The sequence below is a fragment of the Phascolarctos cinereus genome, unplaced genomic scaffold (assembly GCF_003287225.1).
Source record: "Phascolarctos cinereus isolate Bilbo 61053 unplaced genomic scaffold, phaCin_HiC Scaffold_5;HRSCAF=322, whole genome shotgun sequence".
Taxonomy (NCBI): Eukaryota; Metazoa; Chordata; class Mammalia; order Diprotodontia; family Phascolarctidae; genus Phascolarctos; species Phascolarctos cinereus.
The window spans coordinates 471,436,994-471,449,421 of NW_027555958.1; the positions used below are offsets into that span (position 1 = coordinate 471,436,994).

The window sequence follows — 12,428 nt, forward strand, 5'->3', positions numbered from 1 at the left end:
ATATTAGGCAAAGAACAAAATAAGACTTAAACTTGCCCAAGTATCTGCCACTGTGAAGGAGTAGGGCTAGTGCAGAGTCCAGGCCCAGAAGGGATTCCCTGGGGATGGTGAGGGTCTCCACATGCTCTCATCTGAGGACGACGTTCTGATTACATCAAGACCCAAGATGCTGCAGAGGCCTCCTGGAAGCAATTATTAAACACCCAAAGGAGATGACTTGTCCATCCACACAGAAAAGACCAAGCGAACGAACAATGTCGAATGCCAAGATTTTAACATGAATTTGGATAAAAAACCCACAAAGCTTGTCCAGCAATGTTTCCATCTGAGAATGTCAGTGCAAATGGACAAGAAAAGGGGCCAAGAATTGAAAAAGAAGAGGACAGCAGGCTGGGAAGCCTTTCAGGAAACTGCATTATTGAAACTTCAAACTCTTCTTTGCCAATGAACCTCATCATTAATTAACCCATCATTAACATAATCATAATACAGTATAAACATGACTGGCTTTGAAATCAGAGGACTTGAGTTCAAATCCTGCTTCCAACATAAACTGCCTAGGTGACGGATGACCTTTGGCAAGTTATTTAACCTCCCTGGACCTCAGTTTCCACAACTGCCAAATGAGGAATTGGACTACACGGTATCAGACGTGCTCTTAGAATCTAGACAGAACATCTCACAAACAATCTGTTGACTAGCAAAAGGGAAAATTAATGGACCTGAGCTCATCCCAGCACAGTTGGAGAACAAATGATAGTCGGATATAGCAAGGTCAGGCTCAGCAAGTAATAGCTGAGCTTTGGATCCAGGCTAGCTGTATACCATTTTTCTGGCAAGTTACATTTTATGCTTCTATAGGAGTAAGTAATCCTACTAAGACAAGCTCCCGAATGGAGTAGCTAGAAAATGCTTGTGACACTGGGACAGCAAGGAATAATTTACCTGTCAGATTTATGGAGAACAGAAGAATTTATGAACAAACAGGAGATACAGAACACTATGAAATGCAAAATGGATAATTTTGATTACATTAAATAGAAAAGTTTTTGCACAGACAAAGCCAATTAACCAAGATTAGGAGAGAAGCAGAAAACTGAGAAAGAATTTTTACAACCAGTCTCTCTGATAAAGGCCTCATTTCTAAAATACATAGAGAATTAAGACAAATTTATAAGAACACAAGCCATTCTCCAATTAAGAAATGGTCAAAGGATATGAACAGGCAGTTTTCAGATGAAGAAATTAAAGCCATCTATAGTCATATGAAAAAACGCTCTAAATCACTATTGATTAGAGAAACACAAATCAAAACAACTCTGAGGTACCACATCACACCTATCAGATTGGCCAACATGACAAAACAGGAAAATGATAAATGTTGGAGAAGATGTGGAAAAATTGGAATACTAATGCATTGTTGGTGGAGTTGTGAAATGATCCAACCATTCTAGAGAGCAATTTGAACTATGCCCAAAGGGCTATAAAAATGTGCATACCCTTTGACCCAGTAAAACTACTTCTAGGACTGTAGCCCAAAGAGATCATAAAAAAGGAAAAAGAACCCACATGTAAAAAAATATTGATAGCTCTTTTTGTGGTGGTGAAAAAAATCAGACATTGAGGGGATGCCCATCAATTGAGGAATGGCTGAATAAGTTGTGGTATGTGAATGTAATGGAATACTATTGTGATATAACTCATGATGAGCAAGCAGACTTCAGAAAAACCTAGAAAGAACTGTATAGACTGATGCTGAGTGAAATGAGCAGAGCCAGGAGAACGTTGTACACAGTAACAGCCACATTGTACAATGACCAACCTTGACAGACTTAGCTCCTCTTAGCAATGCAGGGATCTAAGACATCTCCAAAAGTCTCATGATGGAAAACGCTGTCCACACCCAGAGAAAGAACTGTGGATTTTGAACGCAGATCGAAGCATACTATTTGCTCTTTTTTTTTCCTTCTGTTTTGTTTTGTTTCCTCTTTCTTGTGGTTCTTCCTACTGGTTCTAATTCTTCCTTACAACATGACTAATGTGAAAATATGTTTAATAGCAATGTATATGTAAAGTCTATATCAGATTGCATACCATCCTGGGGAAGGAGGAAAATAAAAATTTTAAATTCAAAAGCTTATAGAAGTCATTGTTGAAAACTAAAAATAAATTAATAAAAAGAAGACTTTATGTATAATTGGTTTAAAAAAGAGAAAAAGAAAATGCTTGTGACCCTAAAACCTAGATTGTTTACCTACTGAAAGGCCAGGAACACTGAAGGAATTTTTAACCCTAGGAATGTGCACCCAAAAACACTCTACATACAAATAATTATCACGTAAGCATATGAAGAGTTAATTGGACAGGGAAAGAGTAGGAGTTGCCAGACCTGTTAGGAGCTGTCCTAGGGCACAGAATTGGCATAGTTTGTGTATGGCAATATAGGAGAGAGTCTAAGGAATATTGACATTTTTAACATGGAATAACGGGTGAATTGTGATAGAAATGGTAAAGTAAGGAGGAAAAGAGTTAGGGGAAAAGATGGATTTGGGAAATGTGGAGTAGATATAGCTACAGATCTCTCTCTCCATACATATATACATATATGTGTGTATACACACACACATCAGAGAGATGTAGACACAGATGCAGGTCTAGAGGTAGAGAGCTCAGAGTTAGATACGGATTTAAGCGTCATCCACATAAAGATGTTTAAGTTGTGGGAGATTATCAGACTTCCAAGTGAGAGATGATAAAGAAAGAAACAAAGAGTCAAGGACCTAACATTGGAGAAAATACCTTAAGGTACTGAGAAGAGGCAGTGCCAGAAGGTGCTGTCAGAAGAGGAAAGAATTTCTATCCAATAAGGTGTTCAATCCCTCCACATAGCCATCTAGAGGAATGAAAAGGTCAAGAATCTCATGGGAAATGATGAGAAAAGTGTAAAGAAAGGGGACCTAGCAGCACAGAGGTCAAAGTAAACTAACAGGCATCAGTCACCAAAAGAACATCATACCAGTTAAATATAGAGTGAAACAGATGAGTACACAATCACGTCGGAATTAGGCACTTAAATGAAACGCTTGTTTCCTTCCTTCCTTCTTCTTGTTGTGGTCGATAATTGGAAATTAAAGGTATGCACAATGACTGTGGAATAACTACAAGAACACAATGAAATACTATTGAAAAAATGCTGAAAGGGGGTCACGAGCTCTTCCACATTACAAAGTCTGTCTGTCTTCCTCTTCTCTCCTTCTGGAAACGATTCAAATGCCTTAGTAGAGCCCCTGATCCTATTCCCCCTTCAGCATGGCTTCTCCTACTGCCTCCCACACCCCTTGGGTGACTGCTTCATCTATCAGTAACTCTCTCTCTCTGGCTTTGGACCTCTCCCTATCAGCTACTTTACACTTCCCGGAAAATATACTCAAGTCTCCACTGCCCTCAAAGAAAGCTCCTTGACCTGCCAACACGATATCGAGGGAAACAAAGGCTTCCGTGAGGCGAGGAGGGCTCTCCTCATTCTGGCCATGGGGGCCAGGCACTACAATGATAAAGAAACAGCCGGTGGGAGATGGATGAATCTGAAAGCCAGTATGGCTGGAAAAGAGAGTACGTAGAAGGAAGTACAGCACAATAAGGCTGGACAGGTAGGCTGGGGCCATTTTGTTAAAGTCTTTAAATGTCAAACAGGAGCCTACAGTTGATCCTGGAAGTATTCAGGAATCACTAGAGTTTGCCTAAAAGATTGTCACAATCTAACTGTACTTTTGGAAAATCATTTTGGCGAATGTGGAGAACGGACTGGGTTGTGGAAATCTAAGGCAGCGAGACCAGTGAGGAAGCTATTGCAAGCGTCCACGGGTAAAGGGTGATGAGGGCCTGAACTCAAGTGGTGTGACTGCATGAGTGGAGAGAGGCCCACACTCACTGCTCTTCCCAACTAGTTATTCAATCCTCAACCCCTGGCAACTTCATGCTTACTTCACCCACACTCCACTGAAACGTGTTCAAAGCTCAGCAACGAGATTGCTTGAAATCTTATAGCCTTTTCTTAGGTGGTTGTTCTTGACTTTTCTACAGCATCAGAGACTGTTTAACAACTGCCTCCTCCTCAATACCCACTCCCTCCTTGGTACTGTGGAATTCTGATTCTCCCGTGGTAGCGTCAGAACCCTGGTACTTATTATTCTTTCTTCTTCTTCAGATTACAAGCTCTTCCACAAATGGCAGAATTAAAACTAGAAGGGAAACCGTCTGGTCCAACCTTCTCAGCTTTACAGAGGAGGAAACTGAGGGCCAGGAACTTTAACAGCAGACTGCAGAATGGGGATCCTGACTCCAAACCCGGCCCTTTTTACGCCAGCATACTGCCTGTTTTCCCTACTGTTATTTCCTTAACTAGTATTTCTCAACTCACAATAACTGATAAAGAAGAGGGAAGAACAGGAAAATAACTCATACCACTGGCCACAGTTGTTATTAAATCTGGCTACCTGCATGAAAAACACACTGTGTTTTATGCTCAGGTTTGACTTTCCTAGGAACCATTAGATCCCATCTCACCCTTCTGGGGTGAGAAGTGTAGCACTGCTACCACTCCTCCCACCCAACTGCTTTTAATTAAATCAATAAACTTTCATTAAGCACCTAAAATCAATCAGTAGGCATTTATCATTTAACATTTCCTGTACGCTGGAGTAACAAAGACTAATGAAAATGAAACAATCCTTCCCTCTAGAAGCTCACCTTCGATTGTGGGAAACACGTCCATATATAAAAGCAAATTAAATACACGGTAATTTCAGGTGGATGAGGGAGGATCTTATGTAGGAACTGACAGGTGAGCTCACCTTTAAAGGAAGTAAGGAATTCTAAGAAGGTGTCACGAGAAAGGAGTAGTGAAAGGTTCTGGGAAGAACAGCTCACATAATCAGAATGGGGAAAGATTTACTGGCACCTCTGACCGGCCATGAGGGTCAATAAATCCCGATGGAGAGAACAGAATACGTCATTTGTTTCTAAAAGCCGGCCCCGCGGGAATCAGCAACACAACAATTGTTCATTTGGACACCCATCCGGCTGCCAAGAACAGAGTGGGAGGCGCGCACCTCTCTTGCGGCCCTGGCCTGTCACCCGCCACGGAACCCCACTGGAAGCACTGGGGGGAACGACTGGCGGTGCACGTGGCCTCGCGGGCTGCTCTGGGGCCGGGGGGTCTACCCCGCAGCCGGCTCGCTTGGGGGGCATCGGTGCGCACGGGGCCTCCGCTCCTGGCGGGCAGGGCCCGGCTTGGGCCTCTGGGGGGTGTCCCCGGCGCTCAGTATTCAGTAGGCGCTGGATAAATGTTGAAGCTGCCTAGAATCGGTGCCACAGAGGCCGACGTGCCCCGGACGCCCGGGCTCGGCTCCAGCAGACGCTCAGGGCAGCTCGGCCGACCCAGGCCCGCCGGGGGCTCCCGGAGCCGTCCTCGGCCGCGCCCCCTAACTGGGACGAGCCGTCCAGGGGGAGCCGCGGGCCCCGCAAAGGCCCAACGGTCACGGCCGTCGACGCGGCGCTCGGGGGGCGGGTCCCCAGCTCGGCCTCGCCGGGCCCAGGGGCCAACGGCCGACGCCCCGCTCTCACCTTCGTTCAGCTCCCGGCCCGACAGGTTGAGCTGGCCGCTCTTCCGGGCCGCCTTCAGCAGCCCCTGCGGGACAACGGCGCCGCTGTCGCCCCTCTCGAGACGGAAGCCCGCCCGGAGGTCCCGGCCCGAGGCCGAAACCGGCCTCTTCAGCCGCGACATGTCGGAGCTCCCGCCTCACTTCCAAACCGCCCCGCCCCCCCCGTGGCGCAGAAAGGCCGCGCAGCGCCGCCGCTCGCTCTGCCCAGGGACGTAAAAACGACGCGCCGCGTCCCGCCCCCCACCCCAACCCACCCCACCCCCGGTCGCGCGCTTCTGCGCGAGGCCACCGCCTCGCCAACCTCGTGACGAGCAAGCAGCGCGCCCCGCCCGGGCCAGCGGCGCGCGAGGGGAGGGGGTCACGCGGACACCGAGCCCGGACGCGGTGTGCGCGATGACGTGAACGTCGGCGCGCCTGTGACGTTGCCAGCGGCGTCTGGGGCCCGGAGGGAGGGAGGCAGGAAGGAAGATCCTGGAGAGGCGCCGGGGCTGACTGCGTGTTCCTCTAAGCCAGCGTCCTCCTCAGGTAAGCGGCGTCGAGGCCCCGACCAGGCCCGCCCAGCGCCCGCCGCGGGCTGGGGGCCGGGGGTTGGAGGTGGACGGGGCGTCTAGGCCCTCCGGGAGCCGAGGCCGGGGGGGCGGCCCGTCGGCCGGGAAGGCCCCGCGGAGCGCGCAGGCCGCAGGCCGCGGCGAGGCTCCCTAGGCCTGGGCCGTGTGCGCCCGGCACGGATGGCGGCCCCGCGGGAGGCCCGCCCGAGGCTGGGGCTCCCCCGGAAGCCCAGCGGCATCGTGGCCGCCCCGACTGGGCTCGAGAGGCCCGGAGGACCGTGCGAGGCGGGCGGGGGCGTTAAGCAGGCCCGCTGGGGAGCCGTCACGAGCGCCCGAGTGCCGGCGGGCCTGGCGAATGAATGTCTCGGGCGCCAGGCAGGAGGCGAGGCTGCGAGGGCCGAGTGGTCAGTACGGCCCCGAGTGGCGGGGACCCTCCCGAACCTACAGCGGGCCGAGCGTCCCAGGACCCCCAGTCCATCGGCCTCGTTTTCATGGGTTAGGAAACAGGCCGGAGTGGACTGAGCCAAGGGCAGTGGATATGAAAAGTGAGAAAACCCTCGTCCCTTAACTTCCCGTGTGACCTTGGCCATGTCATATATAACCGCTTTGGGCCTCAGTTTCCTCACCTGTAAAATAAGAGTGTTGGATTGTCTGGCCTTTCAAGGCATCTTCTTTGACTCAGATACACAGAAAAGCACTGATTGTGTGTGTACAACGAAGGCGTCGTACCACCTCGGACGGAAGTCCTTCAGCCAGCATGTGTTAAGCACCTACTGTGAACTAGGCACTGTGATAGGTGCAGACATACTGTAAACAGCCCCTGCCCTCCTGGAGTTAACGTTTTATTCTTCTCCCTCATTTTAAATCAATCGTTCACTAAACAGTTATTAAGTCCCTAGTATCTGTCGAGGATTGTACACTGGGGATACAAAAAGACAGTCCCCCTGCCCTCAGAGAGTTTATAATCTAATCAGAGAGACGGCATACAAACAAATATACCTGAAGCAAACTACAGGCAGAATAAATAGGAGATTAGGATTGGGAAAGACTGGCTATGGAAGGTGGGATTTTAGTTGAGAAACCAGGGAGGTTAGCAAGTGGATGAGGAAGGAGAGCATTTAAAAATGAACAGACTGAGGCAAGTAAAATGGAATAGACCTGTCCAGAATCTCAGAGGTAGCATTGGAGAAATGACTTAAAATCAGGTCTTCTGATTCCGGATATACTCATATTTCCACTACTTAACCAGGGACATGATTTGATCTGCAGTTTCCCATTTCTTTTCAAGAAAAAGTGCAAACACTCATACAAACACACAATGGAAGCCTTCCACTGGCTTTTCACTATAGGTGAAATCTGGGATAGATGGATTGTCACCAATTGAAATATTGAGTCTGCAAAAAAATGAAGCATAGCCTCTAATTTTGTGTTAGTGTACTTTAGCTTATGAGAATTTCCTTTTCTTAACTCATTCCTAATACTTAATGTATAAAATAGACTCGTGGTGTAGATTTCCAGATAACTCATGAGAAATTAACATCTTCATTATTGATGTTGAATTACAATACAGTATTGGAAAAGGGGTCCAGTTGATAGAAAAAGAAAAATCGTTTGTTTCGGTTGTGACATTAAGCAAGACTCTTTCTGAGATATTGGAATAATTATTTTTGCAAGTTAATTGATTTCTTCTTCTAAAAATTGTTACATACTTATATACATATTCGTAGATGCTATGCCCCTTCAATAGCTAGGGTTTGGTTAGTTTTCGTCTGAAATCTCCATGAATTCATATGAGGAGGCAGAAGGGTAATAGAAAGGAGGACTAACTCTGGAGTCTTGAGGGCCTGGATTCAAATCCTGTCTCTGACACAACTTCTGTGACGTTAGGCACATCGTTTCACTCCCCTGAGCCTCAGTTTCATCATCTGTAAAAGGTTGGACTGTCTGGTCCCTGAGGGCCCTTCCAACTCTCCATGTGTGATTTTGCCTCTGACTGATGTTAGCTGTGTGACTCGGGAGAAGTCACTTAATGGTTTAGTACTCGAGGCAGCTTTCTCAGACTGTAAGTTGCAGAGGTGTTAGCCTACATTGTTACAGAAGGGGTCTCCTCGATGAGGATTCTAGTCTGTACCGGCAAAATCACAGGCATGCTTCCCAACCCTAAGCTTAGCACCTAACATGGTGCCTCACACGGTAAGTAGGCATTTGTTAAATGCTTACTGATGGATCAGGAGTAAGTTCAGTGGCAGAAAATGGAAGGGGTGGGGTTGATGGTTCTAAGATTTTTACTTTTTAAACTTTGGAACCAGGTATGCACAGATGAAATATTCCATCAGTCAGCTAAATTAATAATAGAAAAACTATCACAATTTTTGTAGTGAGTTGATGGAAATTTTTACAGCTGGTCAGCTTGAAGCTTTCTTTAGTGAAACAGGTAGACTTTAAAGCAGTTAGCTCAGCGTCAGAGAGCCTGCAGTCTTTTTTTTTTTAATTCCAAATTTTGGTTAAAATACTTAAACACAACTGTAATTGCATCATTCCTTCTGTGTCCTCATAGTTGTTCAGCAAAAAGAATAATAATAATGATAATCTTGGTCTGCTTTTTTTTGTGATGAGACTCTGAATTTAGGACAAAAAACTGTCTGTCCTTACAATGAAATTTTTCCAACTTAGTATGTAGTCTTCTAGTCCAATGGTGTCAAACTCAAATAAGAAGTGGGGGGGGAGATCTGTGTACTTTTAAAGATGTAATATTATCTGTGTTTTATTGTATTTATATTTATTTTGTTAAATATTTCCCAGTGACCATTTTACTGGTTTGGGCTTCACTCTGGTAGTGCTGAGGTGCAGCTGTGTATTTGACACGTCTCCTAGACCAGTCTTTCTTGCACTCAACTGACATAGCATAGCCTGTGGGAATGGAGGAGAGTGCACCTGGATGGAGCATCTTGGTGTGTTATTAGTGGGGATTTATTGACAGGCATCTTTTCAACATACACATTGTAGTTTCTTCTAAGATTTAAAACTGAAATAGGGTTAAAATCCATCATTAATAGTGACATTTCAAAATATTACAATTTGTGAGGAATAGAGACTTCACAGATTTCTTAAGCGATCACATTCAAATGTGTGGATTTCTGTACTTTTGTTTTCTCTCTAAATGAAAGAAAAATAGCCAGTAAGTTATTATTCTGTTTCACCGTAGAAAAGATTGTCAAAAGCCTTATAGATATAGATCTTAACTGTAACACATTTAAGTGTAACTGTGTTTGTCAGTAACCGTATTTGAAGACATTTGTTAGTTAATACTAACAACATTGTTAATATTTAGAATTCCATTTTTAAAAAAGAAAAACACTTTAATGCCCTTTGAACTCATTTTCCACCCAAGCATATGCCATTATTTCCAAAGTCTGGAGGGCAAACTTGTTTTGACTTGGAGGAGGAGGCAATAAGCACGAAAATTTGAATTATAACATGAAACATTTCTTTACCTTTTAACTTTTAAAATGTGAATCATTTGGTAAACTTTAACATTTCTATTTTGTAACAATTTTATTTTGTAAAAATCAGGTATAATTACTATCTTGATGAGGGTTTGTTAATTTGGTTTAATGATATAATACATATGTACATATTTGTAATGTTAAATGCTTTGTTTTATGTTCATATATGCTTTTTAGGCTAAGGACTGGACCTGTCATTTTATTGGTATAGGAAGCTTCCAGATAAGGGAACCCCCTCTACAAAAGCAGATCCTCTCTTTCATTTTTCCAACATAACTACCGAGTGACTTACAGGATAGAGGAAATGACTTGCCCAGGGTCACCTACCTAGCCAGTTTGTGTTTAGAGGCGGTGCTGGAGCCCAAGCCTTCTTAGCGCCTGGGCCGTCTCTCTAATCTCGGTGACATCCTGCCTCACTACTTATTCCTTGAATAAAATGTTCAGATGTCCTGCCTCATTCCTACCTTGTGTGGCAGAGGAAAACTATTTGCATAATAATATTAAAATATTTTAACTTCTAGCATGGTTTATAAATATTACAGACAACCAAGCTACCTAAACAAATCTCATTTGTTTTTAAGATCATAAAGAGGCCTTGATACAAAAAAAGTTTGAGAATCTTTGCTCTAAATGAACCTGAACTGAAAATGAAACTATTTAGAGAACATATTTTTGTGTGTTCTCTCTTCAAAAGTTATGTTCATAGCCTGGGTCTCCAGTTTCTCATTTTCCAAAAAAGTTGTCTTATGAAAATTCAGATTAAACTAATCCCTCCTTTTTAAAATTCTATACCAGATAACCTGCCTTTAAAAAAAAAAGTATTAACTCTGTGTCTTATTTCTGTGATAGCAACAAATATTGATGCATTTTTACTTGTAGCCTCAAGGGGACACTGTAGAGCTGCTGCTCTTTCTATAGTTTCCCCCGACAGACACCCTTGCCAACAAAATAAAATAGTTTTCTACGTCCTTGGAGTAACATTAGTCAGCTTGTAGCATTTCTGTTTTCTCAGCTGATAAACGAGTCAGCTGCCTTGCAAGACTCTAGTTTTGCCTCAGATATTTCAGATGCTTTTCCAGGTCTGCTTAGAGGCTCTAAACTCTTTCCACCATAAGAAAAGGATGTGGGGCCTGGCATGGGGAAAAAAAACAAAAAAACCCTTGGGTTTTTTACATGTTGCCAACTAGTTCTTTTCCACTTGAAGATGAAAAATAGAACTTATTAAAATGAAAGTTATTTTGAGGTGAAAACAAACTTTTGGTTAAAGAATCAAAAGTTTGTTGAGCTACTGTCCTTTTGCAAGAGTTGCTGGGGCTGCAGAGAAATCCAGTCTGCAGACATTTATTAAACACTCCATTCCATCCAAGCAGGCGCTGTGCCAGTGCAAAGACAAACTGAACTTCTACACACACAGGCATGTAGAAGTACAAAGTGCACACAGGATATGAATGCTTGAGTGATCACTTGAAGGGATGCAGTTTTCAGGAACGGCCTCTTGGAGGAGTTGGTGCTTTGAGAGTAGCTAGAAATCCCCAACAGTTAGAATTCAGTGGCAGCATTTTAGGCAAATGCCCTGAGGTGGGAGATGGAATGTCCTGCTTCTGAGAGAGAAAGCGGACCAGCCGCCCTGGGCAGCCCCGGAGGCGAATGATGTTTATGTTATAAATGGAGGTTGGAGCCCTCTAGTGAAGAATTTTAAATGGCAAGTTTGCATTTTATCTTTGAGGAAATGGAGTCTCTGTCTCTCTCTGTCGTGTCTCTCTCTCTCTCTCTCTCTCTCTCTCTCTCTCTCTCTCTCTCTCTCTCTCTCTCTCTCTGTGTCTCTTCTCTCTCTCTCTCTCTCTCTCTCTCTCTCTCTCTCTCTCTCTCTCTCTCTCTCTCTCTCTCTCTCTCTCTCTCTCTCTCTCTCGTAATATCATCAGGCCTGTGCTTTAAGAATAGCCGTTTGGCAAACTGTGGGGAGGGGGGGGAGACTGGAAGCAGGCAGTTGGCAATGAGGTTCCTGCCACATAGTCTGGCCAGGAGTTGTTAAGGGCCTAGCCCTAGACTGTGGCCTTAAGGGTAAAGAAGGGAGGAACTATAGAATGTGAAAGATTGTGAAGACAAAATGGCAAGACTTGGCTTTTGATTGGATATAAGGGTGGAGAGGAGTCCAGAAGATTGTTGCACCGGAGGCTGGGGCATGTTAAGTCCCTGGCTCAGTAATTTGTGGTTCTTCCTCATCACCCCAGAAAGATTTTGTGATTAGGTTATTCACATAACTCTATTTTCCATGGATGGTACTGGTACTGATCTCAAGAAAATATAAAGTACTTCTTTTAGTCTCAAAAACTATGGTTCATTGTATATAGCTGAAAACGTTTCTTTTTCCTCTCTGTCCTATAGCTGATACTCATGTTTATGTGGCGTTTTATGATTGTAATTCAGATTTTTTTTAAGGCTAAGAATATGTGTTTTCCTTCAGAAAAGAGGTCTCAAACAAATTTTTTAAAAATTAGATCATAGGGGCAGCTAGGTGGTACAGTAGATAGAGCTCTAGCCTGGGAGTCAGGAGGACCTCAGTTCAAATCGGGCCTCAGACACTTGACACTTACTAGCTGTGTGACCCTGGGCAGGTCACTTAACCCTGTTTGCCTCACTAAAAAAAAACAAACCATAAAACACAGTTTGACAATGGAGAAGTCAGAATACAGTCCTGTTGTCTTTTAGCC

The 12,428-nt window shown here is 44.6% G+C and overlaps 1 protein-coding gene across 4 annotated transcripts in view; it reads right to left on the bottom strand.

Moving 5' to 3' along the window:
* Nucleotides 1-5,830, bottom strand: part of LRRC40 (leucine rich repeat containing 40) — a 62,889-nt gene extending 57,059 nt beyond the window's left edge. For 2 of the 4 annotated variants that reach the window (XM_020993061.2, XM_078156712.1), the window contains exon 1: nucleotides 5,626-5,829. In XM_020993061.2, the coding sequence (XP_020848720.1) occupies nucleotides 5,626-5,785 (160 nt within the window). In that variant the 5' untranslated portion in view covers nucleotides 5,786-5,829. Of the gene's footprint in view, nucleotides 1-5,625 lie in introns of all 4 variants that reach the window. The other 2 variants (XR_013487469.1, XM_078156713.1) reach the window with 2 other exon arrangements.
* Nucleotides 5,831-12,428: the final 6,598 nt, after the last annotated feature.